A 27,557-nucleotide genomic window follows, 5' to 3' on the forward strand; every position below is an offset into this window, starting at 1 on the left:
GAAACATTTTGCTTAGATTTTTAGCTTCTAAGGCTGCTTGCTTTGCAAAAAAATAAAAAACCTGCAAGACAAAGGAAAGATGCTTCTTCCTACAAAGTAATTTTTTCCTTGTCACCAAAACCAGCAAAGCCATGCCATTTCTTTTCTTTTTTTAACATGAAAGTGTGGACAGATCCCTGTTGATGCATTTATATTGAAAAATGAGACCTTTGGCTTCTCTAGCTGAGAACATTGATATTGCACTCAGGCTGAAGAATTCCTTCAGCTGACAAATCTGATCAGAGCAAGGGTCTCAGTTGACTGAGCTGTAGCAGCAGGTGCAGTGTAGTTGAGACAGGGCAATTTCACCAAAATTTCATTTCGTGTCCTAATTTATACTGAATTGTTCCTATTTTGGTGTTACTGCATTTCCCAGGCAGAAGCTGCTTCCTAAGAGAGAGTGCTTACCCTTACATTTGGCTTCTATCTCTGCTGCCATCCCTATCTGCATTTTAGAGAAGTCACCAACTACAGTGTTTTTGTCATCTTTCCTCCCACCACCACCTCTGACTTATTTATTACCACTGAGTAATTACAAGGAGATAGAGGTACATTACTACTACGTGATCTCAGCTTGGTTGGGGCGTTCCAGTGCTATTAAGCTACAAATATTGGAGAAAAGGAAAAAGGAAATATCAAACTTGTGCCAGTCTCTAAGGTATTTGGAAAGTGGTCACATTCCTTCCAGCACTCTGTGTTGGGGAGGACAGACAAAGTCTCAGTCAGACTTCTGACTCTGCTGTTCAAGTTCTGAAGCTGGAGCTGATTCATGTAACTGGAAAAAAGTTAAGCAGCTCCCTTCCCATATGCAGGCATTTCTGAACAAAATATTACATTACATTTGCTGATGGTAAGGTCAGGAGATTTGATTCCAGCGTCTAGTATTCAGCTTAATGCTCCACTAGCGGGACCTTTGGCATCTAGCTCTGACCAGCAGTAACTGTGCACCCCAAATTAGGTCTTTGCTTACGTAATGGAGAAGTGTATCACGATGAGATTTCCTATTTTTACACTTCAGGTGTGCATGATTAGCTCCTTGAAGAATCCCATGTACTATGTTCGCATCAATTTTGATTAGCTGGTGTTGGCAGATCTAATAGCGTTTATGAAGCAAGCAATATTAATATTTGTTGACTCCATACCTTGCATTGTCTATTTGGTCGTTTTACAGATGGGCAAATTGAGACACAGAGCAGAGCAGTTGTCTTGGACCTTGGCTTTTACTGTAGGCTCATCGCACAGATCCTTCTAAAGTCAAGGAATTTCTGGGTATCTGCAATGTGCCATTCGTGTCACCTGCCTCACACACCTCCTTTAAGCTGGGATGAATTTCTCCTGAGAGTGCTTTTCTCCATAGATTATAGAGGATTTCTGTTTGACTGTCTTACACCAAGCATCTGATGTTCAGATTGCCAAACTTAAAAACAATGATATTTTTCATTTTTTGTGCCAGTATATCTGTGACTGGAACATATCAGATAATTCATAACCTCTTGCCCTTATCAGCAGCATCTCAGAGTGAATAACTTCCATGGGGTTTTACCCTTCTCTGAAGAACTGAAGAATAGTCAGAGGAAGTGAACATAAATCTTAGTTATGCGATTAACTTCAGAAATAGTTGTGTCTTATATGACTTCAGGTACCACAGAATAGGTGAATGTCCTTGATTGTCAGCAAGCTGGCTCTCTATAAATCACTAAAAAATGTCTTTCCTGACAGGGATCCCCAGTTCTATGTGGGGCAGCTGTCATTCTTGGGAGACATAGCTGCAAAGGGCCTTTGGAGATGACATAAAATTGAGAAGCAAGACAGAGGAGAGATTTTTTTCAAGTAAAATTGGTTGCAGAGAAAGACCAAGCCTGTGTGACAAGCAACTGAGCCATCCATAAAAGAGTGTGACCCATAAATCACTCATTCATGTCTATCTTGCATCTCTGAAATGTCCACATTGTATATTGGCCTATGTTTAAACCTGTTGAGGACCTGGGCTGAAATGTTGCAGCATACTTTTGGAGCAAGTTCTTGATAGGAAATGGATGGAGGCCAGGAGATGGACTCTAGACACTGGGTACCTTTTAGGGAGTAGATTTATATTGCTGCACAGGATGCCACATCAATGCATAAAGCACTATGTGTAAAGTTGTGTAAGAATCTCGTATATTTAGTTAGTAAGAATATCGTACTTCTATGTAAGGGATATAATGCAATCCGGAAATCTCTTTTAGGGATTTTAGGACTTTTTTGTTTTTCCATCTTACCCCAAGGTTTTCCTGAGTTTTACTAACCTCAAATGTCCTTTAGACCCATTCAAGCGCAGATGATTTTTTTTTTCTCAATGAGTTCCAGTGGATTTTCAACTCTGACGCAAATTTCTTGTCCCATTTTATTTAATTCTGTGCAGCTCCTAAAAAACCTCCCACACAACCCCCAGTCGACCCTGTGGTGAAAAATAAAACAGAAACCTCAGTGACGCTAGCGTGGTCCCCTCCAAAGATAGACCGTCCCCTTCCAATCGATGGCTACGTAGTGGAGCGCAAGAAGCTAACGGGCTTCGCCTGGGTGAGGTGTCACGAGTCTCCTGTACCTGCCCTGGAGTTCACGATGAGCAACCTGTCAGAAGAAGCTGATTATCAATTCCGGGTATCCGCAGTCAACGCGTATGGACAGAGCCCGTATCTGGAATTCCCGGGAAGCATGCACCTTGGTGAGCACAACGCCTCCTGAGCATGGACGGATCCGTGCTGATCTGCCATGCCAACCCTTTAGAGATATGACCATGATAATGAGGAGGATAGAGCAATAGTGAACAAAAATCTCCTTTACTGGTAGATCTTCTGTCTCATTTCAACCACTGCCCATGCGCAGCAGAAGGGATGCAGGGTGGGTGTAAAGGCCATGAGGATGGCCCATGAGTCTGTCACCTCCAGACTGTGTGAAAGGTGGAGTACTTTGCAATGAATCTTAAACTTGTAAGTGCTTCTTCCAAAACTGGAGTGGAAGGAGAAGAATACACATAGCCATATAATCTTCAGTATATAAACAATGTACTGAGGGTGCAGCTAGAGAATATTTTTGTGGTGATTTTCCTGTCAGGAGAACCAAGTTTCAGTGTTTTTAATCACAGAGTTTCTAGAAGAGAAAATGGGGATTATGCCTTATCTTGAGGATGCCCCTGTGCAGATATAATCACTGCGTGCAGTGTAATTGTTTTTTCCCTTAATTCACTGCATGGAAAATATTTGCTTAGTCTTGGTCATGCTGAGTGGGGTACTTTTGGGGTTACAGTGGGTACATTTCTCTAGTCACTTCTCTAGTGACTATGTAGTGGGCTGGGTGACCTCCTGAGGACTCTTCATAAATAGAATACTACTGCTTAATAAATAAATAGCAAATTTGCTACGGATCCTAGGTGGTTCAGACTTGCTATGTCTTTAAAAATCTAAGGAAAAACCTAAAACGTACCCTTTTTAACTAAAATGTACCCATTGTTTTGTCCCTGCAGAAAAAGGAGTTACACTAACACCAGAATTCAGTTACATGTACCTGCAGAAATCAAATTCTGTTGAGTGTATATTGCTTTCATTCCATACAAATGCTATAAGTGCTGAAGGATTTCTTTTTTTAATCATTCCCCATTTAACTCCTGAGAACATTGTCCTGGGACTATGGGACATATAACGTGTTATTGTTCTTCTCCAGCACCCATCGTGGCTGTGAAAACCCCGCTGACAACTGCAGAAGTTGTACCTGGAGGGGATGCCACATTTACTGTTGACCTTACAACGACATGTTCTGGCACTTGGTACCTTAATGGTAAAGTCTTACAGGAGAGCAAGACCTGTATCATTAAGAAGACCCAAACTACTCACACATTGATCATAAAGAATGTCACCAAGAATGATGACGGAGCAGAAGTTAAATTTGTCGCCGGTAATGTCGACACGAGCACCAACATGAGAGTGAGAGGTATTTACTTTGATCTCTGCCCTTCTTCCAGTAAAGGGGTGGTTGCTGTGACATGATGATTACACTCATAGCTGGATGCCTTCCTTGCATGCAGTCAACACTACCCAAAAATCACATGCTGTGAATTAGCATGGTCCTGGTGATAACCTTCCCATGACAGGGTGATGTTCAGAAAGAGCTGCTTACCCAGTTGCTCTGTGTCAGGACTCCTTAACATCATCAAAATAATTTCTGGGGTATTGATCAGTGGATTCTTTCACCAGATCTACCATGAAGTTTATGTGTGACCTTAGACTGGTAATTTCAGCTCCACGTGTGATTGGTCTTTCTAACCCTAGTGGAGCTGTTCAAAATTAGAGGATCATTAATTGCTAATGAAGGTTTTCCTTGGAGATTTTTTCAGACAAGTATGATAGGCAAGTCTTGTGTACCTCTGTGCGGTATTGAGACCTGGGTGCCTTGGCTTTCCTGGAGGAAATGACAGCAATAACTGTATTTACCTGCTTTGCAAGGCCAGAGGTATTAAATAGGCATTTGTTCTAGAAGGATTTGCTTGTATCTGGCTGAGAATTCCCACAAGTGTTTTACAAGTATTATTAAACAGTAAAAGGGTGTCCATGTTTGTTTCTCAATGACGCTGGACATAAAACCACATTGAGTCTCTTGAACTGGAAAAAGTTGTGCTATATTAATATGGTTAAGTGCTGTTCAATAATGATGGATATGATTAATGTCATATGATTATATTCCAGGACATAATACCTTTTTAAAGATCCTGCAGCCTACAGCCAACACATCAGGTAGGCGTTAGTGGGATATAACTTGCATTAACAAGATCTTTGCTTCCAACAGGGGCTGCCGTGAGATTTACCAACAAGAGCAGAGATACAGAAAAGGTCTCTGCTCGACTGCGTGAGGAGGCCAAGCTCCAGGCCGAGCTCTCGGATGCGGATGCTGCTGTGAAATGGCTGAAGGATGGGAAAGAGCTCAAGGCCGGTGACAAATATGAGCATCAAATTGTGGGCAAGCGGCGCACCCTGAGAATTCACAACACGGCAACAGAGGATGCTGGAGTTTATGAGTGCGTCTGTGAAGGGGATAAAATGGTCTATGAGCTTTCAGTGAAAGGTATGTGGTTCCCTGGACTACTGGGCGTTAAAGGCCCTTTCCTGTCCTTGGCAAGCAGTTTTCAGAGCCCTTACAGGGCACCTCAGTGAAAAAGAGCTACATTTTCACTCAAATTGGAGAGTTTTCTAGAGGATATTGAGTATCTTTTCTCATTTCTTTTTGCTTCTCTTATTCAAAGAGAAAAGGTTGTATAAAATAGCAAATACCATTATCTTTTAATTCTTCTTGCTTCTTGAATTATGGCTTATGCAATTTCACATCTTCTCCATAGTGCAGCTGTGTCCGTATTTTGTTTCAGCTCTTGTAACTTTCATAAACAAAGAGAAAACTGGAGGAATTATCAAAGCCACCGCTGGAAAACAGGCTGAATTTGTTTCTGAGACCTCTGAAGCCAACGTCATGGTTAAGTGGTACAAAGATGGCAAAGAAATCACAGCAAGCAAGAAATTCTCTGTGGAAGATAAGGGCAAAGTGCACAAACTTGTGGCTTCAGCTGTGACAAAAGAAGATGAGGGGACGTACACCTGTAAAATTGGGGATGACAGTCTAACTTTTGATTTAAAAGTCTCAGGTAAGCTCATAGTCAAAGTATGGGATGAAGGTGTTTTACGCTATCCAGGCTTGGCTCATTCTAGCTGTTACTTCTTAGATTAGCAGTTCCTTTGTCCAGCACAACATGGTACTATTTCAGAGACTCTACCTGCATTCATATCTACAATACAGGCAAATATTATAACCATGGTGTTATATATTCAGATCTGCTCACGGTTTGACTTGGTTTGGCTTCACGACTCAAAACACCTCACCTCCTAAAAATCAACACGATAAAAAGACGATGCTTCCTTCAAAATAATGTCCTCCTTGTCACTGAGGCCAGCAAAGACGTGTCATTTATTTACCCTTTTTGACAACTCCAGGTTTATCTCGGCTGTTCATTAATCCTGGGCATGATTAATGACATATGATTATAGGGCAGGATCTAATACTCCTTCAAAGATCCCGCAGCCTATAGCCAACGCATCAGGCAGGCACTAGTCTGGTATAATTTGCATTAACAAGGCCTTTGCTCCTGACAGGGGCTGCCGTGAGATTTACCAACAAGAGCAGAGATACGGAAAAGGTCTCTGCTCGACTGCGTGAGGAGGCCAAGCTCCAGGCCGAGCTCTCCGATGCGGATGCTGCTGTGAAATGGCTGAAGGATGGGAAAGAGCTCAAGGCCGGTGACAAATATGAGCATCAAATCATGGGCAAGCGGCGCACCCTGAGAATTCACAACACGGCAACAGAGGATGCTGGAGTTTACGAGTGCGTCTGTGAAGGGGATAAAATGGTCTATGAGCTTTCAGTGAAAGGTATGTGGTTCTCTGGACTTTTTGGCATTAAAGGCCTTTTTCTGTCCTTAGCAAGCAGTTTTTTTTCACTCTGATATAATGATAAATTCATTCATCAGTTGTGTTATTTCAGAATCACTATTGGCAAGCAGCATCTTAATTATCTGCTGGTAGTAGCTTGATTCCTATAAAATCAGCTTTGAGAAATCCCCTACTTGGCGTAGGAGGCTTACAGAACTATTTCCACCACCCTGCCCTCCCAAGATTTCACATTTCAACATCACCACCTTATTTTTTTCTGCTCTTCCTATAAATCAGGCACAGTTAGCTGGTGAATCGTTTGATCTTTAGGTCAGCTGTGTTTGACACATGGGCTTCACATGGCTGGCGAGAGGCCACTGTCTCTTTCACAGTCAGAGCTGTGTCCCTTGCTGGGCCTTGTGCCCAAAGGAGCTCTGCTGGAAAGTGCCCTTGCCACTTGTCTCCTTCTGCTGTGAGACTTCACGTGCCACGTGTCATCTCATGCACGGCCTCATGTGTTGAAAAAGGACAGCTGAGAAATTTCTTTGATTGCTGTGGCTGGGTTTCATGCTCTGTTTTCCCAAGGAAGTGAAAGGTGCAGGAATGAAACTTCTTCCTTTTTTCCAAATAGAAATCTCATGAAAACTCAGGCTCCGCAGGCTTCCTGAGCTAGGTAGAGGGGAAAGACTATGCTGTTGCCCCACTGAAAGAGAGAAGGGCTGCACTGTAAACTGCCCTGTTCTGAATCAGCAGAGGAACCACTGGAAATGGGTCCCATGACCCAAACACTGGTCAGAAATGGGGCTTCATTGGGTTAAATGGTCACTTGTGAGTTGTTTGCTGCTAGAAATTGCTCTAGCAGACCCAGTGGACCCTAGAAATCAGATCAGGGAGAAACCTAGAGAGGTTAAGGGATACACAAGGCAAGTTTCTGTCTCTATTGGGGTGATGATTGAAGGGAGTGATGAGGACCAACGCTAGAGAGGCCCTTGATGGCATCACCAAGTCATTCCCTTCCCTTTTTGCTTGCTGCATAATTCTCAGTCCTAGAATTGGGGAATATTTGGGATTGAGATTTTCTTCATGCTTGTTCTTGGCAAGCTGATCTTATATATATACATATATATATGTATGTATGTATGTATGTATGTAATTGTATGTATTTATTCCTGTCCAAAAAAATCCTTACAATTAATGCATGTCCATATTTTATTTTAGCACTTGCGACTTTCATAAACAAAGAGAAAACTGGAGGAATTGTCAAAGTTACTGCTGGGAAACAGGCTGAATTTGTTTCTGAGACCTCTGAAGCCAACGTCATGGTTAAGTGGTACAAAGATGGCAAAGAAATCACATCAAGCAAGAAATTCTCTTTGGAAAATAAGGACAAAGTGCACAAGCTTGTGGCTTCAGCTGTGACAAAAGAAGATGAGGGAACGTACACCTGTAAAATTGGGGATGACACTCTTTCTTTTGATTTAAAAGTCTCAGGTAAGTTCATGGTCAAAATATGGGATGAAGCAGTTTTATGCTATGCAGGCTTGGCTCATTCTAGCTGTTACTTCTTAGATTAGCAGTTCCCTCATCCAGCATTTCATTGTACTATTTCAGAGATTCTAACCCTATTCAAATCCACAATACAGGCCAATATTATGACCATGTGTTATGTATTCTCAAGGTTTGACTAGGGTTGGATTCATGGCTCAAAGCACTTCACCTCAGAAAAATCCAGAAAGGCAGAGGGAAAATGCTTTCTCCTGCAAAGTAACGTCCTCCTTGTCATCAACAACAGCAAAGTTGCGTCATTTCTTTCCCCTTTTTGACAGCTCCAGGTTTGACTGGCTTTTTTTGTCTCTAGTGGAACCATGCAAAATCAAAAGATCATTAATTACTAATGAAGGCTTTCCTTGGAGATTTCTTTCTCTGCTGCAGACAAATATAATAGGCTAGTTAGTCTTGTGTAACTCATTTAGCATTGACACTTTTCTTCACTTTTCTCTAAGAAATGAATGGCAGCAATAGCTATATTTATATGCAAGAAAGGCCAAAAGTAATAAAGCCTTTTGTTCGAGAAGGATATGGTGGTATCTTTGTGACAAGATACCAAAAACATATAAAAATATTATTAGTCAGTAAAAGCAAGTCCATGTTTGGATCTCAATGACACTGTCATCAAAACACATCGAGTCTCTTGAACTGAAAAATGATGCTCTGTACTTATATGATAATGGGCCATTCGTTAATCATGGATATGATTAATATCATATGATTATATTCCAGGACATAATACCTTTTTAAAGATCCCGCAGGCTACAGCCAACACATGAGGTAGGCATTAGTGGGATATAACTTGCATTGACAAGGCCTTTGCTCCTGACAGGGGCTGCCGTGAGATTTACCAACAAGAGCAGAGATACGGAAAAGGTCTCTGCTCGACTGCGTGAGGAGGCCAAGCTCCAGGCCGAGCTCTCCGATGCGGATGCTGCTGTGAAATGGCTGAAGGATGGGAAAGAGCTCAAGGCCGGTGACAAATATGAGCATCAAATCATGGGCAAGCGGCGCACCCTGAGAATTCACAACACGGCAACAGAGGATGCTGGAGTTTACGAGTGCGTCTGTGAAGGGGATAAAATGGTCTATGAGCTTTCAGTGAAAGGTATGTGGTTCTCTGGACTCGTTGGCGTTAAAGGCCCTTTCCTGTCCTTGGCAAGCAGTTTTTAGAGCCCTTACAGGGTACCTCAGTGAAACAGAGCAGCATTTTCACTCAAATTGAAGAGTTTTCTAGAGGATATTGAGTATCTTTTCTCATTTCTTTTTGCTTCTCTTATTCAAAGAGAAAAGGTTGTATAAAATAGAAAATGCCATTATCTTTTAATCCTTCTTGTTTCTTGAATTATGGCCTATGCAATTTCACACCTTCTCTGTAGTACAGCTCTGTCTGTATTTTATTTCAGCACTTGCAACATTCACAAACAAAGAGAAAACTGGAGGAATTATCAAAGCCACAGCTGGAAAACAGGCTGAATTTGTTTCTGAGACCTCTGAAGCCAACGTCATGGTTAAGTGGTACAAAGATGGCAAAGAAATCACAGCAAGCAAGAAATTCTCTGTGGAAGATAAGGGCAAAGTGCACAAGCTTGTGGCTTCATCTGTGACAAAAGAAGATGAGGGAACGTACACCTGTAAAATTGGGGATGACAGTCTAACTTTTGATTTAAAAGTTTCAGGTAAGCTCATGGTCAAAATGTGGGATGAAGTAGTATTAGACTTTCCAGGATTGGCTCATTCTAGGTGTTACTTGTTAGATTAGCAGTTCCTTCATCCAGCATTGCATAGTATTATTTCAGAGTCTATAGCACTATTCAAATCCACAATACAGGCAAATATTATAACCATGGTGTTATGTATTCAGATTAGCTCAAGCTTTGACTATGGATTCACGACTTAAAGCACCTCACCTCAGAAAAATCCAGCAAGGCAAAGGAAAAATTCTTCCTTCCACAAAGTAATGTCCTCCTTGTCACCAACATCAGCAAAGTTGTGTCATTTCTTTCCCCTTTTTGACAGCTTCAGGTTTGACCGGCCTTTTTGACTCTAGTGGAACCATTCAAAATTAAAGGGTCATTAATTACTAAGGAAGGCTTTCCTTGGAGATTTTTTTTTTTTTTTATCTACTGTATGATAGGTATACTATCATACTTGTTTAACTCAGTGCAGCATTGAGACTTGGGTTTCTTAGCTGTCATTTAAGAAATGACAACAATAAATGTAGCTACCTGCTCTGATTGAATGGAGTTATGAAGGTCAACACAAGAGAAGCCCTTGATGGCACCCTAAAGTCATTCCCTTCCCTTTGTGCTTCCTGGGTGTTTCTCAGCCCTACATTTGGGGAACATAGGGGAGGGGACTGAGATTTTCTTTTTTCTTCTTGCCTGCACCAGGGTAGCATTGATAGTAGCACTTTCTGAGCCTCAAGCTTGCAGGATAGAGAGTATCACGCTTAGGTTGCCCAGATCATGGAGTGTAATTGCTTGTTGTGGTAGCCACAGTGAAAGCCAACAACTACTTTTGGATGGACTTGGCTGATACCCAGCAGTGGTAATGGGAGTGCTGTTAAAAGAATGATTATTGAAAAATTAATGTCTAATTCTGATGGAATTCTAAGAGGGGGTTAAACTTACTTTCCTCATCCCTGTTTCAGCTTTTTTTCTTAAAACCCTCTTGCCTAGTAATCCATCTCCCCTTGGTTCAGCATAATGTATGCTGCATTTCCTTTGGTGTTGAAAAATATGACGACTAGGTATAAGGTTTATAAAGCCTGAAAATTTGGAAGCTTCTGCTCTAAAACATAGCAATTATATCCATAATCAAATTTGCATTTTTTGGTGATGCTATAAATTGCTATGTAATACAGTTATAAGTGGATATATTCATGTCTGTACCATTTCTTACAAGCAGTGTGTGTCCATGTTTCATTTCAGCACTTGCAACTTTCATAAACAAAGAGAAAACTGGAGGAATTATCAAAGCCACTGCTGGAAAACAGGCTGAATTTGTTTCTGAGACCTCTGAAGCCAACGTCATGGTTAAGTGGTACAAAGATGGCAAAGAAATCACATCAAGCAAGAAATTCTCTGTGGAAGATAAGGGCAAAGTGCACAAGCTTGTGGCTTCATCTGTGACAAAAGAAGATGAGGGAACGTACACCTGTAAAATTGGGGATGACAGTCTAACTTTTGATTTAAAAGTCTCAGGTAAGATCATGGTCAAAATGTGGGATGAAGTAGTATTAGACTTTCCAGGCTTGGCTCATTCTAGCTGTTGCTTCTTAGATTAGCAGTTCCTTCGTCCAGCATTTCATTGTACTATTTCAGAGGTTCTAACCATATTCAAATCCACAGTACAAATAGCTCCAGGTTTGACTGGCCTTTCTGACTATGGCAGAACCACTCAAAATTAAAGGATTGTTAATTACTAATGAAGGTTTTCCTTGGAGATTTTTTTCTGTGCTTCAGACAAGTATGATGGGCCAGTTACTCTTGTGTAACTCAGTGCAGAATTGAGATTTGGGTGCTTTGACTTTCCTCTAATAAATGGCAGCAGTAGTTGTATTCGCCTGCTTTGCAAGGCCAAAGATAATAAACAGGCTTTTGTTTTAGAAGGATATGCTTGTATCTTTGTGAAAATCTCTGCAAATGCTTTTAAAAAAAATAATATTAATCAGTAAAAGGATGTCCATGTTTGTTTCTCAGTGACGCTGGACATAAAACCACATTGAGTCTCTTGAACTGGAAAAAGTTGTGCTATATTAATATGGTTAAGTGCTGTTCAATAATGATGGATATGATTAATGTCATATGATTATATTCCAGGACATAATACCTTTTTAAAGATCCTGCAGCCTACAGCCAACACATCAGGTAGGCGTTAGTGGGATATAACTTGCATTAACAAGATCTTTGCTTCCAACAGGGGCTGCCGTGAGATTTACCAACAAGAGCAGAGATACGGAAAAGGTCTCTGCTCGACTGCGTGAGGAGGCCAAGCTCCAGGCCGAGCTCTCCGATGCGGATGCTGCTGTGAAATGGCTGAAGGATGGGAAAGAGCTCAAGGCCGGTGACAAATATGAGCATCAAATCATGGGCAAGCGGCGCACCCTGAGAATTCACAACACGGCAACAGAGGATGCTGGAGTTTACGAGTGCGTCTGTGAAGGGGATAAAATGGTCTATGAGCTTTCAGTGAAAGGTATGTGGTTCTCTGGACTCCTTGGCATTAAAGATCCTTTCCTGTCCTTAGCAAATAATTTTCAGAGCCCTTACAGGGTACCTCAGTGAAACAGAGCAGCATTTTCCCTCAGATTGGAGTGTGGAACATCCTGAAGGACTTGGTGTTACTTCACGTGCTTGACTGAGTAGTGAAGAGGAAATGCAGCTTTGTAAGCAGGACTTGACACACATGATCCTGGGTCTGCCCTCTCTTAGCTACGTGTTACTGAAGAAGTAACTTAGAAGCTAGTTCAGCTCTAGTTAAAACTGGTAGACTAGGGTCATGTTGGATTTGGATTTTTCTGGGAGATTTTTTTTTGTTTATTTAAATGCGTCAGTATCCCGTGTTTTCTAGAGGATCTTGAGGATCTTTTCTCATTCCTTTCTGCAGTATAATCAAAGAGAAAAGGCTGTGTAAAACAGGCAAAATGCCATTATCTTTTCAAGCTTCTTGTTTGTCGAATTAGGATCAATGAAATTTCACACCTTCTCCATAGTACATCTCTCTCCATGTTGTTTCAGCACTTGCGACTTTCATAAACAAAGAGAAAACTGGAGGAATTATCAAAGCCACCGCTGGAAAACAGGCTGAATTTGTTTCTGAGACCTCTGAAGCCAACGTCATGGTTAAGTGGTACAAAGATGGCAAAGAAATCACAGCAAGCAAGAAATTCTCTTTGGAAAATAAGGGCAAAGTGCATAAACTTATGGCTTCATCTGTGACAAAAGAAGATGAGGGAACGTACACCTGTAAAATTGGGGATGACACTCTTACTTTTGATTTAAAAGTCTCAGGTAAGTTCATGGTCAAAATACGGGATGAAGCTACTTTATACTATGCAAGCTTGACTCATTCTAGGTGTTACTTCTTAGATTAGCAGTTCCTTCGTCCAGAATTGCACAGTACTGTTTCAGAGGTTCTAACCCTTTTCAAAACCACAATACAGACAAATAATATAATTGTATAATATAATATATTCAGATCAGTTTAAGGTTTATTATGATTTAAAACACCTAACTTGTTGTACAGGCTGAGTGCCTAATCTCGCCTGTATTCTTTCAGTTTAGCAGTTGCTCCACTACTGAGGTTGTCTTTGGGACTCCTGGAGTGGTCCCAAAGTCTTTGTGTTAAAGTCCTGTGGCCTCTTTGACAACCTAACTTGTGATGGTCAAGCACCTCCTGTTTTCCCAAAGGGCACGGTGATCTTAGACAGCTCCATACACTCCCTTAGGTACTGAAATTGAAACCATTAATTGCTGACCCATTTCCATCAGCATAAAGCATCTGTCAGGTCAAGTCCAAAAGCGAAATGTTTGCCACTGATGTATCCCAGTGTGGGATGGAGACAGAGTATAAGATAACACAGGAAATAATCTTTGGAATGCAGTATCTGTGAAATTCAGCTGATTGAATTTGTATAGCCTCGGGAGGGACCTTTCCTCTATAAGTAGGTTTTTAGTTTACGTTTTAAGCCTAATTTTTAACCAAGCCTTAAGACATGTGTTGAAACACCAGTGAAGCTTGCAGTGTGTCTGCAGGCTGCAGTGCAATACAGCGCAAGAGAAGTAAAAACTGTCGTACAAAGCCATGCACTTGTCACCCTTAACATTATGTCCAAACTGTTATTATGACCAAACAGAAGTTCAATAGGACTGATTGATCTTTAGCACGGCACTGGATTTGAAGGACTTCTAGAGGGATTACTGAGCTAGAGGGATTGCTTTTGGCTTAGCAATGATTGCTCAAGTGTTTTCTTTGCATCATGCCTCCCATTGTGTTTGGAGAATCCAATACTTTCAAATTTCACTTTGGGGGTAAATCATAGTCTCTGACTTTACCTATTGGAAGACAGGCCTAGAATAATCAGCTAGGCTGCATCTGAACTGGTTGATGCTGACTGAAAGATACCCCCAGGGACAATTTGTATGATCTGATGAGAGCTTTCTTCAGGGTATATATATGTCCTGGATAGACATTAGGATAGATATTATATTTTTTATATATATATATTTTTTTTTTTTCTGGGACTACCTTCACACAACAAGTGTAAAAGGAGTTTGCATGAAACAGCATGCCAAACTTTTTGATGCCTGAATGTAGATTTGTCAAATCCCACCTATAGCTCCCATTACAAAAAATCACATGCCTCAGACAAAAAAAAAATCAGTAATATCTGTGAATTCCTATGAACTTCTTGGTGAGCAGAGGTGGAATTACAGCCTTAACAGCACTAGCTAGTACTAGTTCCACTTTGTTTTATGTTTCACCACAAAAACTTTTCAGAGTGCTAATAAGCAGCACTGCACAACCAAGGAATGAAATTAGGACAGGGAAGTAATCTGCCTTTTATGGTTATCCCATTAATCTTGAACTGCAGGACTCTGGAGGGAATACCTTCCTTGCTAATCTAATTATTTAAAATAAATTGCTCCTAATTATTACATTTTTAATGAAATATTTGTTCCTTGACATCACATGCCTGGTATGGGTGCAAAGTACTAATTGTCTTTGGGAAACTTAGTGACTGAAAACAAAAGTTTCTGCAAAAAGAGTTGTAATACTGAACTAAAGCAGTTCTTAACCTCGAGGGAGGGGATCCTCTCTCTCTACTCAGCCCTGGCAAGGCCGTATCTGGAGTCCTGTGTCCAGTGCAGGGCTGCCCAGGGCAAGAGAGATGTGGAGCAACTGCAAAAAGTCCATCAGAGGGCTACTAAGATGGTGATGAGACTGGAGCATCCCTCCTGTGAGGAGAGGCTCAGTGAGCTGTTCGTCCTGGAGAAGGGAATTCTCAGGAGGGATCTCATCAGCGTATACAGATATCTTAAGAGAGGGTTCAAAAGGATGGGACCAGAGAGGTTGTGGAGTCTTCTTATGTGGAGGTATTCGAAACCTGCCTGATCCCCAGGCAGGTGGCAGGAAATGACTGCACATTAGTTAGGTGGATTTTGGTTATGCTGTAGATCCTCATCTGTCTAGAAGCTGTTCTCTTCCCATGTAGGGCTAGTATTAATGTCACAGTATGTACCTAGTAGGTTAATAGCTTATTAAGGAGACAGGACCAGGGTATCAGTAAGTCCACTTGCAGTGGCTAGTGACTGTTTCAGAAGAATTAAATTATAAGTGTGAACATTTTCCAATTCCGTGTATTTGACCCCAACAGCCTGAGTGTTATTTGTATTAAATTACTTGTCAAGAATTGATTCTGCCAGTATTTTACTCATGGAAAGAGTCACACTGAATGCAGTAAGGTTTATCATTATTAATAAAGTATTCTCTGTATTAGACACACACGCACGCACCCCTATATATATATGTATGATGTAGAATAGTTTATTCATATGTATACATATATTAAAGCTCCCAAAGAGACTCTGAGCTTGAACTTCTGTACCCCAGGTGTTTTCCTTTCAAGATTGGAGTCAACTTTTTCACCCGGATTCATCCATACCCAGCTCCCAAACAACAGACCCTGTTGTGCTACCTCTGTGGCTGATTTAAACCTTGGAATGATGCATTCCTTACTACAGAAACTTGGAGAGGATATTTTTCTGGCTGCTTTTTGTATTAAATTACTTACCAACTGTAGTTATCACAGTTGCAGTTGTCATAGTTGCTGTACCGTTACTGTAGATATATTTATCTGTGAACATTCCCCCTTGTGATGCCATCACCACCAGTGTTGATGCGCTGTGCGTTTCCTCCTCCCGAGCTCTGAGCCAACACGCTGGTGTTGGTGGTACAGGAGGAAGGTGGTTGCATATGTAATGTCTAAAAGCAGATGCTTTTCTGCTTTGCTTTTTTCTTTCTGCTCTCTTCTTTTTCGCTGATGACCCTGTTAGGTTTCTAAAGAAGCCCTGAGTGGCTGTAGAAATAACAGCCAGTGCTCATGAAGACCTTGAGAAGGAATCAAATGCAGATCAAGCAGGAGCAAAAATGAATCGTCACCTCGGGGGGATCAGAACAGAAGCTTGTGGTCACGAACAGGACTTGGCCAGACCAAGGGAGCTATAGCTGTGAAAAATCTTCCTTGTCAAAATCGTAGGTGCAAAAAGGTTAGAGATGACAAAGATAAAGGAATGTTCCATTTTGGATAGCATCTTGCATTCAGGGAGTCATCTCACAGCCTCTCTGGGCTGAAGTATTTTAGCTGTAGTACTTGATTTTCAACCAAGTGTCATACCGTCATATATATATTTACATATATATGTATATATATATTTCCATGGCCAATTGCAACTGCAACAAATAGTGGGCAAGGAGGGTAACATCTGCAGTGTTCATAATAACTGGCTGTGCTGGCAGAAGTGCTCCTGCAGAATTACCATGAAAGACCATAGTAGAGAGGGGTAGGTGGAAAGGGAGGGAGAGGTGATTGAAGAACTTTGAATGGGGAAAGACTGAATTGGAGAGACCCAGATGATGGGTAGAGAGAGAGGACAATTGCACTATAAATGAAGATTTTTGCTTAGACACAAATTAGAATCTGATACTGCCCTTGGAAGAAAGAAATTGAATCTAGGAAATAGATTGTGGGAGAATCACCTGAAGCACAGTCCTCGAGTAGCCTAGGACTTGAGGTCATGAACATGCTGAAACAGGAGAGAAGCTTTTCATTTGTACTAATGCTGGGTGTACCCTCTTTGGATGTCATATCTTCTATTAGACTAAAGCAATTTTATACTCGCTTTTTCTCCTGGTCAAAGGAAGGGGTAAGATGGTACCTTCTGAATAGCTTCTCACAAATTCACCTAAGCTTGATGCATTCTAAATGCTTGGCTTGGGACCCACAGAAACGCAGCAGAAGTTGATAAAGTCTGGAGACTTCATTGTGTCTGCACTGAGGAGGTTTGGAATTTGATAGCAGGTTATGGTCCTAAAAATTCTGAAATAGCTGCACTAAACCTATGCATGACCTGTTGAATCCAAAGGTGATGAGTGTTCGTTGACAGTATTGCATTTGTAATGACCAGTAGCATGTCCAAAAAAAAAAATTCCTTGTATTTTCATTCTTCTATTTAAACAACTTTCATTGGAGCTGGAAGATTTTCCCTCTGACCACAGTACAGTTTCCTTTTGTCTCAGGATGTTTTGCAAGATGCCAGAGGTCCCATAAACATTATCTTAGGCTCCAGATGGCCGTGGCATGTCTGAGTGATCGCTTCTGAATTGGCTGATAAGAAGGACTTCTTGTTTGCTTGCTTTATTCAAAGTCATCATACCGTGCCGCCTGTGTTTCTGGGCCAGATGCCTGCCTGTAAACTTCACAGTTCTCGTCTCAAATTCCCACAGAGCAGGGAATCTATTTTCTCCTCTGCTTTCCTATAGCACCACCCTGGTTCCCTAATCCTGGCAGAGCTCTGGTATTTTATGAGCTATGCAGAGGAGCAACTGCACTGGGAATCTATTGCCCTTGCTGCTTCTTTGCCTGACAGGGCCCCGGCGTCCTTGCAGGGCATAGCTCACGCTCTGTTCTCCTCTAAAGGTTGCAGGCTTTACTGCTCTGTCGGTGCCTTGGGGCATCCTGCTCTCCTCTGTCTTCTGTGAGCAATATGCAATCGCTCCCATAGTGTAATGCTTTGCTGCTCCCCATAGTATATACTAAAAAAAAAAAAAAATAGCTACTAGGTGTCCCTATGCAGGCTGCAAGTTGGGGGCATTCAGTTGCTTCTCCCGAGTTGCGCAGGCTCCGACCCTGGGAATTAACCATGCTTTTGGCTCTGGGAATTGCTGGTTTCAATGCAGGATCGATAGCCGTGGGGTTAGACCTGAGAGGCATCAAAATGCAAAATGGGCATTAGTAGGAAGAGCACAGCCTGGTTGTGAGGGAGCGAGGTCCCTGCCTCTCCTGCTGGTGCCGACTTGTCCATTAGTCCCTCCACGAGGCGCAGGGAAATTTAGGACTGTTAGATTGGAATTCCTCCTTGAGGGCTATTCTTAGCTGTTTGCCTCAGAAACCAAAGGTTTCCAGTTCTCTCTGAAACCGGATGACTTCATGGCTGCGCGGGGTCAGGTAACACCTTTCCCCCTCTGCTGCAAGTGGAAGTGCTCGCCTAGCTACAGTTGTTGTCCTTCTGGTTGTACGGGTGCAACACGACGTGCAAGTCCCGCAGCTCCTTGGAACACGATCTAGTGTGAAAATCAAGAGGGATTATGAGTACTCTTTGAGTGGCTGGCTCTTTCATGCAGAAATCCTCATCTGACTAGATTATCCCAAAGTGCTGTGGCTTTCTGAGTCTTAACTCATCCTATTACCATTGCACCCGGAGAAGTTTTTGGAGCTCCTGTGTTCCACTGGTAGCAGAAAACCTCCCCTTTTTAAGGACAGCTTGAGGGTTGGATGCTCAGTATTGTGTGCTGGGGTACTACTTTGGTTTGGTATAAAGAGGGAATGCTGAACGCCTTGTAGCTTGCACTAAACATGCAGCTGGAAGTGCTGATTCTGCAAGCTCCTTATCTGAATCTTCATTGCATGCAGGGAATTGGTTTAAAAATCCTCTTTTGAAGTTGGCCAAAGCTCCAGAGCTTGAAATTCTTTTTCCTCAGTTTTAGCAAAACTCTACTCCCAGTTAAGGTTTTGAAATGTCGCTTGCAGTGAATGCTTGCTTAGCTTTAAAATAGATTCTGAGGCAAACTATTGACCAGTATCAGTCATCTGAAGTCTGTCATTGTTATCATTGAGATCAGTTTGAATCCGGCAGAATTGCTAATGACAGCTCAGATAATTAAAAGATTTGGTTACATTTTCTCTTGTTATAAAAATGTTTAATATTAAAGGGCGAGAATGCAGAGCACAAGCAAGTATGTCTGCTATGTTCTACTCTGCTAATCTGTCATTTTAAATGCAAGCTCTATTTACACAGACTAATTTAGAATTCATCTGGTTGCCATTCATGTCCATGGTTCAGTTTGTAGACTGAGGCTCAAAAGTTAGTATTTTTGCAGAGAGTTTTGAATGCAAACCATGGTACATGCTTAAGGTGTTTTGGATGTCTGAATGCTGCTTGAAATTGCAGCCCCCTCCACGGAGGGACATTCCTAGCAAGCCCATGGTGTAGATCCCGAGGTTGCGTGTGCTGCCATGGTCAACAGAATAGGAACTTGACCTCAACTTGCTGTTTTCTGTGACTATGCAGCCCCATCTTTTCTGCAGGTGGGTAGATGTGTCACTCTTCCCAAGAGTGCCCACCTCCCTGCTGGGCCTGCAGAGAATGACCCTGCACAGCATGTGCTAAAACGCTGGTGTAGGCACCAAAAGACAAGGCACCATAGTTCTGCTGGCAGCCTGCTTGAGGTCCAAGTGAGCAGCAGCCAGGAACTGTGCTGTTTGGAAGCAATAACTTCCTGCCAATGCTTCCACGAGCATTTTCTTAACTCTGTAAGCCACTCCTCATTTTATAGCTGGTTTATTTAAACCATAACCTTCCAGACAATCTCCTATTGAAGACCACATAGAAACTTAGAGACAAAGCTTTAAAGTATCATAGATCTAAAAATTCTTAAAATCTATCACTAGCTTCACCAAAATTGTTTCGAAACATGTCTAATCTTCATGATTTCTGGTCCAAGGTGGAACTGAAACTTTAGAGTTATTCTTTTACACAGCTCTGATGGCCTGGGTGCAACTTTTCCTTCTTTCCAATCTTGCAGCTGATGTGTTTGAAAGCGGAGTGAAGAACGAGGTGAAGGCAGTCCTGAAAGAGAACGCCTTGCTGAGCTGCAGTGTGACCCAGGAGAAGACGGAGGTGAAATGGTTCAAGGAGGGGAAGCCGATAACCTCAAGCAAGAAGTTCAAGGTGGAGTCGGAGGGCAAAGTGCGGCGGCTGGTGGTGCATCAAGTGGAGAAGACAGACGCTGGCAAGTACACCTGCGAGGCTGGCGATCAGAGAGTGCCCTTCAGTGTGGTTGTCACAGGTGAGAGAAAATTCTTTGGTCCATCCTTCCAATTTCTGGAATAATTAGGAAAATAAATACTTTTCATAAGATTTTTTTCTGTTCTAATTTAGATTTGGGGACAAAATTGTTAGGATGGCCTAGCTCTGATAGGAAAACAGGGTGAAACGTGCTGGGATTTTCTTATAAAAGTAGGCAATGATCCATTATCTATAAATGGAGATAATGACATGGTCTTGAGCATTTAAGTCCTGGTGCCAAGCTTGTGAGGCAATGGAAGCATCAAGGGCAACTACCTGGAGCAAAAGAAATCAAAGTTATGGGGCTCTGGCATAGCACGAGGCAGTTTCTGCCATGGAGAATTCATATTGTTTTAGTCAACATAAAACAAAAGAAGTCTTATCTTGGTGGGGACTTGCCATATAATGCCAATGGGAACCATCCAATATCCTAGCTTGTTAAAATACGTATAATTAATATTTGCATGATAAATGACAAAGCAACTAAAAGACTGTTTTTTGGAAACCACAATTCACATGTCCTTCTAATGGATGGGTATCATTAGGCCAGAGAAGTGGTTTCCAGCATTCCCTGTAAGCTGTGATACTGGGTGTAGGAAACTTCAGCTCAAGGATTCACTTTGAATGACTCTCTCTTTCCAGAGCCAGAAATCGTGTTTACAAACAAGGACAGCGTGCAGAGGGAGGTGCAGGCCGCCCCCAAAGGGGACGTCATGCTGAGCTGCGAGGTGGCCCAGGGGACCACCGAGGTGAAATGGTACAAAGAGGGGAAGCTGATCACCTCGAGCAAGAAGTTCAAGGTGGAGTCGGAGGGCAAATCGCGGCGGCTGGTGTTGAATAAGGTGGAAGAGAAAGATGCTGGCGAGTACACCTGTGAGGCTGCCGGCCAGAAACTGACCTTCAGGATTAACGTCACGGGTAAGAGTGACACCCTTCAAAATTTCAGTAGAGCATAATTGTAGTTCCATATCACACAATGACCCAGCTATGAAAGCGTGGGCTCTTTGTAGAGTTTTTCTGGTTCACTGTGTGGTGGGACTAATTTATAGCAAATATATTTTTAACATGTTAAGAATATAGTTGTAACTAGTCTATATTATAATAATTGCAGAAATTATTATAATAGAAACAATATCCTGTTCAGGTCTTTTTCACTTCTGGGTTTCCAAAGGGCCATCTTGTGCCCTGAACCTCTTGGCAAAGACAGATGTGTGTGATGTGACAGGAGCGTGCCTTTTGCATGTGGCATGTCATGGGAGAAGCAACTTGAGCTCCTCCAGGCAACACCTTGACCCGTTTGCAGTGCAGACGCAATCAGAGAAGCGAGTCCGACACTCATTGTGTAAAACTGGGTAGGACGGAGTAGTGGAACCAGGAGTAAAGTAGACTATCTAAAGGCTACATGCAAAGAACAAAGGATTGGAGGCCAGTCAAGAAATGGAGGAATCAATGAAGAATCATCAGTTTGAGGACTACAGACATTTTTAGAATTTTCAGAAGAAATTTGAAAGATGCTGTTGAAGAAGTACTCACCAGGCTGTTACCAGCCATCAGGCATTTCTGAGCACAGTGCTGCACTAGCAGTGAGGAACCTGAAACCAGTTGAACTGTGAGAGAAATTGCTGGGACTTGATGAGTGATAATCAGTTTTATAAAAAATATATAGCTCTTAATCATAAGATTTTTGGGGGAGTGGAGGGGTTTGTCATATACAAGAAAGATATCTGTGGAAGTTTCTGAATTTGTCCTCATTTGCATGTTTTCAACCACAGAAGTGTTATCAAGGACTCTTTGGTCTTTTACATTCCTGGAGTTTTACTTCCCTAATTTTCATGTTGCTGTTTGCGTGCACAGAGGAGTAGATACTGTCCAGTGAAGATATCTGTTTTTAACATCAATGGTAACCTTGATGCTTTCCAGGTGTCTGCACACATGTCTGTAAGATGACTTCATTTTAATCTCTATTGATATTTTCTCCTTTTTCTGCACTCAGAACCAAAACCTGTATTTATAAACCTGGAGAAGGTCGAGAAGGAGGTGCATGCTGTCCTCACCGAAAAGGCCACCCTCAGCTGCGAGGTAGCAGAGGATACAACTGACGTGAAGTGGTACAAGGATGGAAAACTGCTTGCTTCCTCTAAAAATTTTAAAATTGAGTCTCTGGGTAAAACTCGACACCTGCATATAGAGCATTTGGATAAGAAAGATGCTGGAGAATACACCTGTGAGGCTGCGGGTGAGAAGCTGACCTTCAAGATTGTACCCACTGGTGAGTTTTCACTCTGGGGGCTCTATGTGGTTTGATGAGTGGTTAAGGTGAATAGAATTTGGTGGAAGACTTTTGGGCTAAATCAGTGCTAAGTAGTTTTGTTTATCATCTCCTTCACACACCTGATCATGCAGCCTTTTCCAGTGATTCCAGCTGAAAATGAGCTGGAAGTGGGAGATTTTAAAACACAGAAATAGAGCTGTGGGGAAAGGCCACTAAGAAAATCTAGATGGATGCTGTGTGAGAATGTGTGAGAATGGAAATAAGGCAAATGGATAAGAAAAGAGGCTGTAAATTCAGGAATATCATATTAATAATTCTTCTTAGTTAGATCTAGAATTACAAAAAATGAGAGAAGAAAGAATTAAATATTTTTTTCCTGTAAGAAACAAGCATTTTATAGGTGGCAGATAAAATGTATATTTGCATTTTAGTTTCTTTGCTCCTCGTTCTTCTGGCACCTTTATATATAAAATGTGGGCCAGAGATACCCCTTATTATGGTGACTCACTGTAAATGATATATTGATCCATTTGATAAAATCATTGAATCTGCTCTTTGGAGGTGTTCACACCGTGTCTCCAAGACATGCTCCTAAGTGTTTTCTTCCTTTCCATCAGCTCCTAGAGTGGTGAAATTTGTCACAAGTCTCAACAACACAGTCTCTGAAGAAGGAAAAGAGGCCGTGTTCAAGTGTACCGTCTCTCCCAGTGATGCTGTGGTTACGTGGCACAGGAACGGCGCCAAGATTGAGGCCAGCAAGAAGTATGTGATCTCGCAGAAGGATGCCAACCACAGCCTCACAATCACTGACCTGACAATGGAAGATGCAGCTGAAATCTCTGCCGTAGCTGAGGGTGTAGAAAGCAGTGCCAAGCTGAGGGTCCGAGGTAAGGGACAATCATGCGCCTTTGACCATCTAGCCCTATGCTATAGCCTATGCTTTATATGGCCTCCCCTTGATGGATTATATGAGTAGCAGGACATTGCTGCTTTCAATTTATCAAATAAAGATGCCCAGATGCCCAGATGGCCACTATTTTAATTCCCACCAGCAACTTATTTTCTGGATCCTCCAAATTTTTGCTAATATTTTTCTCCTCCAACAGAGGCCCCAGTTTCATTCAAGAAGAAACTGGAGCCCAAAACGGTTGAAGAAAGAGACACAGTAACCCTGGAGGTTGAGCTGACCAAACCTGCAGAAGTGAAATGGATGAGAAACAAAATTGAGTTGAAGCCCAGTGAGAAAATAGAGATCAAAGACGAGGGAACGAAGCACATCCTCGTGATAAAGAACATCTCCTTTGCAGAAAGGGGCTTCTACTGCTGTGAGAGTCCTGATGACAAGACGCAAGCCAAGATCAATGTAGAAAGTAAGTTGAATGGTCTCCCAGTCCCCTGGATAGTGTAATTAGGTTAGCTAATTATAGCACAAATTATACTGAGAACATAAATATGAAATTTCAAATCTCTTGACATGAAATACTATCTATTAAATCTGGTAAAAATTCCATCATGCCCCAGCTGTCTGCTGCTTTATAAAAGAAAAAATCTTTAGAAAAACTTTTTTTTTTCAGTCCTGCATACATTACAGGCTGAGGCTATGCCTAGGAGGTAACTTTCTGAGTTAGGAATTGCTATGCTGTCTATTTAGTCAATGTTCCTGAAAATCACTTTCCCTTCCTCTCCAGTTTTGTCTCAGCCCATTCACTGTTTGAAAAGTTGGAATATCTATTAACTGAGATGAGAGCTTAGATTGCTACAGGTACATGATGTTTAGTTTGGCAAGTTAACCAGGAAGGGCTAGGGACTGGCTGCAAAATTAGATGAGAAATCAGGGATGGATGTCAAAGGCAAAAGGGCAAAGGGCAAAGCCAGGGAGTTGGTGTCTCAGTTTGGGAAGCAAAGAACAATCTTCCTCCTACGTTAGTGAGGTTCAAAATGTGTTGTTGGGGCAAATTTGTGCTTAAACAGTTTGAGTCCAAGAGGGGACCATGCAAGGGATTTCCTTGTGAGAGGAGTTGGATAGGACACTGCAGAGGATGCATGTGCTCCTCTGCTAAACTGTGAGGCAGAGCAGAGCCCTCATCTAGACTCAGTGGTCCCCAGGGATATTCGCAGGCCTGAAAGGTCCCTGGTGTGGCTGGGAGCTAGCCCTGCTTCCCTCATCTTACCCTACGTGAAGAGCTGAACAGTTTCATCCATTCCTTTGTGCTTCTCTATTAATCCCTAGCACTGATCTTTTTCTTGAATCCTGTTTCAACAATAAGCATGTGTAGTAGCTTTGCTCTCTTTGTACAGCCCAGGGAGCATGGCACCAATACAAAAATATTATAGTTATATATTAACTTAAATAAAGGCTTGGCTCCTTTTACAGTATTTCATCCTGATAGTTATTGGTGAGCACCTCACCCAGCACAGGAATATCTCTACTCCTGTGTATGTGTGTACAACTTCAAAATTTATTCCTAGCATTGCCAGTAAGTGCATGGAGCTGAACTGGCTGGAAAAAGACCCACTCTTTGATTGCAGATTGGTTGTCCTGTCTGTCCCAGCTGATAGCATCCACTTAAGAACAGCAACCATGGTAACAATATGGCCAGGTTTTCTTTGATTGCAAAGGTCGTTTTTTAATGAAGAATCTATTTCAAGGACTTGTGAAAGTCCTTGGGTTATTTCACAATAAGTATGGGGAGAATTACCCCAGGCATCACTGTGAGATTTCCAACTGGTCTGTGGTGTTTTGCAGTGAGGAAGATCACGCTGGTGAAAGGCCTTCAGCCCGTTGAGGTCTGTGAGAAAGGGACGGCCACCTTTGAGGTGGAGGTGTCACACGAAGGCGTGGAAGGAATCTGGCAGAGAGATGGAGTTCGGCTGAAGCCTTCCCCGAATGTCCGGATTGACGTGGTGGGGAAGAAACATTTGCTGACCTTGTCTTCTCTGACCCTCGAAGACGCAGGGCTCATCTCCTTCAAGGCGAATGGCACTCATTCCTCAGGGACACTTGATGTGACAGGTATATGGACCCCAAAGTCTCAGGCTCTGAGGGGATGTGGAGCATGGGTCATCAGCCACGGTGGGATCCCATTGGATATGTCTGCGATAACGGGTAGTTACAAGCTGTTTTTGAAGCTCTGCTCATCAGTGTGTTCTGCAACAGAGCCGCATTTCCCTTTGGGCATTGTACATATTATTGCTTGTGATCTATTATCTGCTATGACACACCACAAATTTTCTCAGTACTGAACAAATTTTAGAGAATGAAAGATACAGGTTCTGTCTTTCATGAAGAAGCTGCACTGATTATGCTTTCTTCAAGCACCTTTTGAGGCCTCACCTTTCCACTACTGAGAACTACTGTAACAGTAGAGATGTGGGTAGGGTTGCTGATCCATCCGTGTATGCACAGTGTCAACATTATGAAAATAGAACAGTGCACATGGTAACTTTTTGGTTGCCTGTTCTTACCCTAGCCAGTGAGCAATAAAGAAGGCAGGACTTTCTTTGCAATTGCATGTGATGTGGACCCTCATCAACAGTATATCCCTCTAATATTAACAGAGTTGTTGCGGTTATCAACAACACAACGAATGATAATGTACTAGAAACAACAGGATTTCACATACAAGCTATGTTAAGTATGTAAGATAGCTGCTTATTCCTTGTACCCAAAGCTTCTAGCAAACCTGGTTCCCCATTAACTGGACTTGCTTTTCTTTTTGCAGAATTGCCTGTGAGAATCAGCAAGCCTTTGTCAAACATGACTATAACTCAGAAGGACAAAGTCACATTTGAGTGTGAGCTGTCCAGGCCCAATGTGGATGTTAAGTGGTTCAAGGTACAGCACTTAATCAAAAGTGAAATTTTCACTTCTAATGTCCCTGAAAGTCAATGAGAACTTTTTTTTTTTTCCCCTACTTCCAAGCAACCTGGGGATTGAGCCTTTGCTGTTCAGCTTTTAGTACAGCTCTTGTCCTTGTCATTTATTTGCCCACTTTATTTATCTATGGGTTATTTATTTACCAGATTATTTTGTATGCATTTGTCAGGCTAAAAGTTAAGCTTTTTTTGAATGTTTAGTGAACTCTTGAACTGTTGTTGCACAGAATGTGAGCTCTGCTGTCAACAGAAATACAGCCTCGTGATTCACTTCACATGCTGCAGGCTTCACCCAGGATTTTGGGAACTGCAGTTTAGGGTGAAGCCTTGATTCCTTTTTCACTTGACAGTCTGCAGAGGAGCTCAAGCTTTACATCTCCCGCTGATTCTTTGTTTAAGTGGAGATAATAAAACATCACTTCGAAGAAATACTAAGGGGCTAATTGCCAACCCCATACACTCCCAACAAATAGGTCTCTGACATCAGCCCGTAATTTATTCATGTTTTCCAACCATTTGTAGTTGCTTAAATGTTGGCATATGCTGAAGTTCCATTAAGCATGATCCCACTAATTCCCTTAAAATCGGTAAATTAAGCAAAAGTCTGAATGTTTGCTTTGCTCAATACAGATGTAGAAGAGCTGGTAGTGATTTGGTTTGGCCTTTTCCATTCTAGGATGGGAAGCAGCTTCAGCAAAATAAAAACATAAAGATTGTTTCCCAGGGAACTATGAGAAGCCTTACTATTCAGAAGTGTGAATACGAAGACCAGGGAACATATGTATGTGAAGCAGCTAGCGACAAGACATCAGCTACCCTAAAGGTTCAAGGTATGTTTGACTGAATGAGGAAATGACTCCTACTGCAAAATTCAACTTCACAGCAAGAAATGTTATGGGCAGTTTGTTTACTTCTCCATTACTTTAAGTAACTGTTTCTTCCTAGTGGGAAAATATTGACAGAACTTTCTGTGCTTGTTTTATCCCTGAATAGGGAAGAGATGCTGGTTTAGTTTTACATTTGTTGCAAGTGTGTTGTATTCTCTGATTTGAACATGTGTCTGGATTAGGAAGTTACCAGACAACCTGGCACTAAGCAGGGATCCAAGAGCTGGCATGCACAGCATTTGGTTTAGCTCTGTCCCTGTCACACCTGAATGGGGACGGGACAATCTCTGTGTATGATCTCAAGATCATTTTTTGTCACTTTTTAGACTGCGCATGCTAAGATGGAGTAGGAAAGTGT

The 27,557-nt window shown here is 42.0% G+C and overlaps 1 protein-coding gene across 1 annotated transcript in view; it reads left to right on the forward strand.

Moving 5' to 3' along the window:
* OBSCN (obscurin, cytoskeletal calmodulin and titin-interacting RhoGEF) overlaps positions 1–27,557 on the forward strand; it is a 141,641-nt gene that overhangs the window by 11,818 nt on the left and 102,266 nt on the right. Inside the window, exons 4-22 of the mRNA XM_088534760.1 lie at positions 2,441–2,743; positions 3,739–4,005; positions 4,858–5,133; positions 5,432–5,704; positions 6,210–6,485; positions 7,704–7,976; positions 8,866–9,141; positions 9,440–9,712; positions 10,967–11,239; positions 11,958–12,233; positions 12,776–13,048; positions 19,902–20,165; positions 20,807–21,082; positions 22,158–22,433; positions 23,054–23,323; positions 23,543–23,806; positions 25,183–25,449; positions 26,159–26,271; positions 26,989–27,142. Of these exons, the coding sequence (XP_088390886.1) occupies positions 2,441–2,743; positions 3,739–4,005; positions 4,858–5,133; positions 5,432–5,704; positions 6,210–6,485; positions 7,704–7,976; positions 8,866–9,141; positions 9,440–9,712; positions 10,967–11,239; positions 11,958–12,233; positions 12,776–13,048; positions 19,902–20,165; positions 20,807–21,082; positions 22,158–22,433; positions 23,054–23,323; positions 23,543–23,806; positions 25,183–25,449; positions 26,159–26,271; positions 26,989–27,142 (4,923 nt within the window). The remainder of the gene's footprint in view (positions 1–2,440; positions 2,744–3,738; positions 4,006–4,857; positions 5,134–5,431; positions 5,705–6,209; positions 6,486–7,703; positions 7,977–8,865; positions 9,142–9,439; positions 9,713–10,966; positions 11,240–11,957; positions 12,234–12,775; positions 13,049–19,901; positions 20,166–20,806; positions 21,083–22,157; positions 22,434–23,053; positions 23,324–23,542; positions 23,807–25,182; positions 25,450–26,158; positions 26,272–26,988; positions 27,143–27,557) is intronic.

This window comes from Tinamus guttatus, unplaced genomic scaffold, assembly GCF_059628265.1.
Source record: "Tinamus guttatus ecotype Peru unplaced genomic scaffold, ASM5962826v1 Tinamus_guttatus_pri_ptg000599l, whole genome shotgun sequence".
Lineage (NCBI taxonomy): Eukaryota > Metazoa > Chordata > Aves > Tinamiformes > Tinamidae > Tinamus > Tinamus guttatus.